This window comes from Gracilinanus agilis, chromosome 5, assembly GCF_016433145.1.
Source record: "Gracilinanus agilis isolate LMUSP501 chromosome 5, AgileGrace, whole genome shotgun sequence".
Lineage (NCBI taxonomy): Eukaryota > Metazoa > Chordata > Mammalia > Didelphimorphia > Didelphidae > Gracilinanus > Gracilinanus agilis.
The window spans coordinates 283390643-283393873 of NC_058134.1; the positions used below are offsets into that span (position 1 = coordinate 283390643).

The 3231-nt window shown below is 48.9% G+C and overlaps 1 protein-coding gene across 2 annotated transcripts in view; it reads right to left on the reverse strand.

Moving 5' to 3' along the window:
- ESYT1 (extended synaptotagmin 1) overlaps positions 1 to 878 on the reverse strand; it is a 27736-nt gene extending 26858 nt beyond the window's left edge. For both annotated transcript variants that reach the window (XM_044679862.1, XM_044679863.1), the window contains exon 1: positions 493 to 878. In XM_044679862.1, the coding sequence (XP_044535797.1) occupies positions 493 to 870 (378 nt within the window). In that variant the 5' untranslated portion in view covers positions 871 to 878. The remainder of the gene's footprint in view (positions 1 to 492) is intronic.
- Between the last annotated feature and the right edge of the window lie 2353 nt (positions 879 to 3231).

Sequence of the window (3231 nt, forward strand, 5' to 3'; positions counted from 1 at the left end):
GGGGGAGGGGGGGACAGGGAAATCCCTTGGATCAGAACCAATTGGGGAAGGTGACGGAGATGCCTGTGGGGGAGGGGAAGAAAGTGCCATGCAGAGTGCAGATGAGGTGGCATCTATGGTGGGAGGTGGGGGTCTGGGGATGCGGGACGTGGAGTGCCAAGGTGTTGTGGGGAGGGGGGTCATTCAGGGCTCCGGAGAGAGAAGATGGGAGAAGTTAACAGATTCGGAGCTAGGGGACCTTGGTAGTGTCCAGTGGAAGGGGTAAAGAAGAGAATCCTGGCGGGAGTGGTGGTGGATCCATGGAGATCGGGATCCCGCAGGAGTATTGGGCTGGAGTGAAGTCAGCGGAGCTGTCCTGGGGATGGCTATGCGCGAGAGTAGAGGGCTGGGGACGGGGGCGGGGAGGGGTCTCCCCAGGACGGATCAGGGATGTTCCCGAGGGGACCTGCCGGCCAGGGGCTGTGGGAGGTGGGGGGCAGAGGGCTGTCTCACCCAAGCGGGCAGCTCGCGATGGCTCAGGTAGAGGGTCTGCGAGGTGAGCTGCTCCTCATTGTCCAGCAGCTGCCGCGCTGCCCGCAGGCTCCGCTCTTTCTCTCCGCGGACCCGGCGCCAGCCCAGGTAGAGGGCTAGGCCGAAGAGCACGAAGCCCACGCTGAGTCCCAGGGCCCCAGCCAGATACACCGGCACCAGCACGAGCAGCCTCCGCCCGAAGGAGCTCAGAACTGCTAGCGCCTCGCCCGCTGCCCCGGGGTGCTGCTGCTTTGATGGTGGAGGCTTCGTGGGGCTGGGGTCCTCCTTAGCCGGCGCCGCGGGAAGTTGGTCAACGGCGCTCTCCACGGGGCCGAGATCCTTTCCAACTGGCCGCTCCATGGTGCCAACGCCCGCACTGGAGGCCAGCTCCTCGCTGCCCCGCCTGGCCACCCGGATCCCCTAAGCAAACCGAAAACCCCGGAGGCGGGGCGGCTACTTTAGACCACGCCCCCTTCGGGCACCGTCCATTGGTTCACGCCCCAAGACTTGGGCGGAGCCAGGGGGTCAAGACCCCGCCCCACTGGCAGGGAGGCATGGAATACAGAGGGGCAGAGCCCTCTCTGATTGGGCCATGCTACACTGGGGCGGGGGCGCTCCCGGAGATATGGGGAGAAGAGACTCTGATTGGCCTGAAGGAGAGGAGGAGGCGTGGAGGATGCTCTAAAGAGGGGAGGCCGGAGTAGGAGGGGTCCCCACGTGGGATGGGTGGGGCTGATGGGTGACTGCCGTACAGAGCTTCCCCTCTCCCCAATTGCTCTGGTTTAGGCCGAGCAAGCTGGACTAAATTAAAGTTTTGTAGACGTCTAGAAGCGCCATTCCCCCCAAATATGGATGGGTTAGGAATTCCGCCTTTCCCCTCTCCGCAAGCCAAGAATGCCAAAACCCATTGCTTCCAGGGAGTCTTTCAGAGGTCAAGACTGGAATAAAAAGGTTCTGCCACCATCTTCATCTGCCGTGAACCTCAGCACGAGAAAGAGAGCATTGGGTTTGGAGCTCTTGGACCTCAGTTCAGCTCCTGGCATTGCCATTTGCTATCTCTGTGACTTCCACTGTCAGATTAGAGGGCTGGACTAGATTATGTCTAATCCCAAGTATGGGAAAACTACAATTTCTGAACCATGAAGAAATGACCAGGGGCTGGGACAATGCAACCTGGAGAAGGTGGTTCATGAAAAATGGTCTTTTTTAAATCTCTGAAGGGTTATATATAGAGAGATGATTTTTTTTTTTGTCTCTGCCATGGGCAGTTTGGGAAGAAATGGACCCGCAATTGCTACAGGCGAGGATGAGGGACAATTAGATAACAGTAGTTAGAGCTAGATCGATGCAGTCTGGAAGATCCAGGTTCAAATCTGATTTCAGGCACTCTTAGCTGTGTGACCCTAGGCAAGACCCTTAATCCTGATTACTGTTTTTCTGGCTTAGATTTGATACTAAAATAGGAAAAAAGTTGGTTAAATCTTTGTTGTTCAGAGTGAATAGGTAAGCAGAGATATCAGTGAATCAAATAAACCAACAAGCATTTATTAGGTTCCTACGATGTGCCAGGCACCCTGGTGAGGGGATGAGGCATGGTAGGAAACAACATTCAGGAAGGCAGGAAAGAAAAATCCAGCAAGAAAAAATTTTTAAATTAAAAAATAAATTTCTATATTTCTAAAATCTCTTCCCCAATAGAGAATTGGTAAAAGTATGTGAACGAAGAATTCTCAAAAGAAGAATCACAAATTAGTAACAGCCATAAGAAAGAATGCTCCAAAGCAGTAATAGTGAAATACAAATCCAAGCAACCCTGAGGTTCACCTCACACCCAGCAAATTGGCAAAGAAGGCAAACATTCAAATAATCAAAGTTTGGAGGTGTTAGCAGAAAACAGACATACAAGGACATTGTTGGTGGAGCTGCGCATTGGTACAATGATTCTGGAAAATACCCTAAAAAAAACTGACTGACACTTTTCACAAAAAATAAAGGCTCCAAAATATTTATAGCAGTACCTTTTCTGGTAGAAAGGGACTGGAAACAAAGTAGATGCCCAATAACTGAGGACTGGCTAAACAAATTGTAAGATATAAATGTAATAGAATATTACTGTGCTGGAAGAAACACAGAACATGATGAATGAAGAGAAGCTTGGATAGACAAGTTAAGTGATAAAATGTAAGATAAACAGAGACAAGAAAACAATACATAAAAGGGCTACAGCAATGTATATAAAAAGAACAATAACCACAAAATTATATTTAAAAAAAATTTAAACCCTTAAATTCTGTCTTAGAATTTCTAGCTAGGAAGTATCTGAGGTCAGATTTGAACCCAATATCTCCTGTCTGTAGGCCTGGCTTTTTATCCGCTGAGCCATCTACTACCCCTAAAACATATATTTTAAAAAGAATAATGTGAATGTTGTGAAAAAACAAGCTTGGCCTCAAAGAAGAGATATGAAAAGATATTTCCTCCTACTTTTTGCAGAAGTATACTGTACCCCAATTTACAACATTTCTTATAATGTGTTTTTTTCTATTTTTCAATGTGTCAGAGAGATTCTTTTAAAAACCCTTATTTTCTGTCTTAGTAACAACTCTAAGACAGAAAAGCAAGAGCTAGGCAAATGGGGTTAAGTGACTTGCTCAGTGCCAATCAGCTAGGAAGTGTCTGAGGCTATCAGATAGGCTTTGATGATTTTTTTTTCTCTTCCTC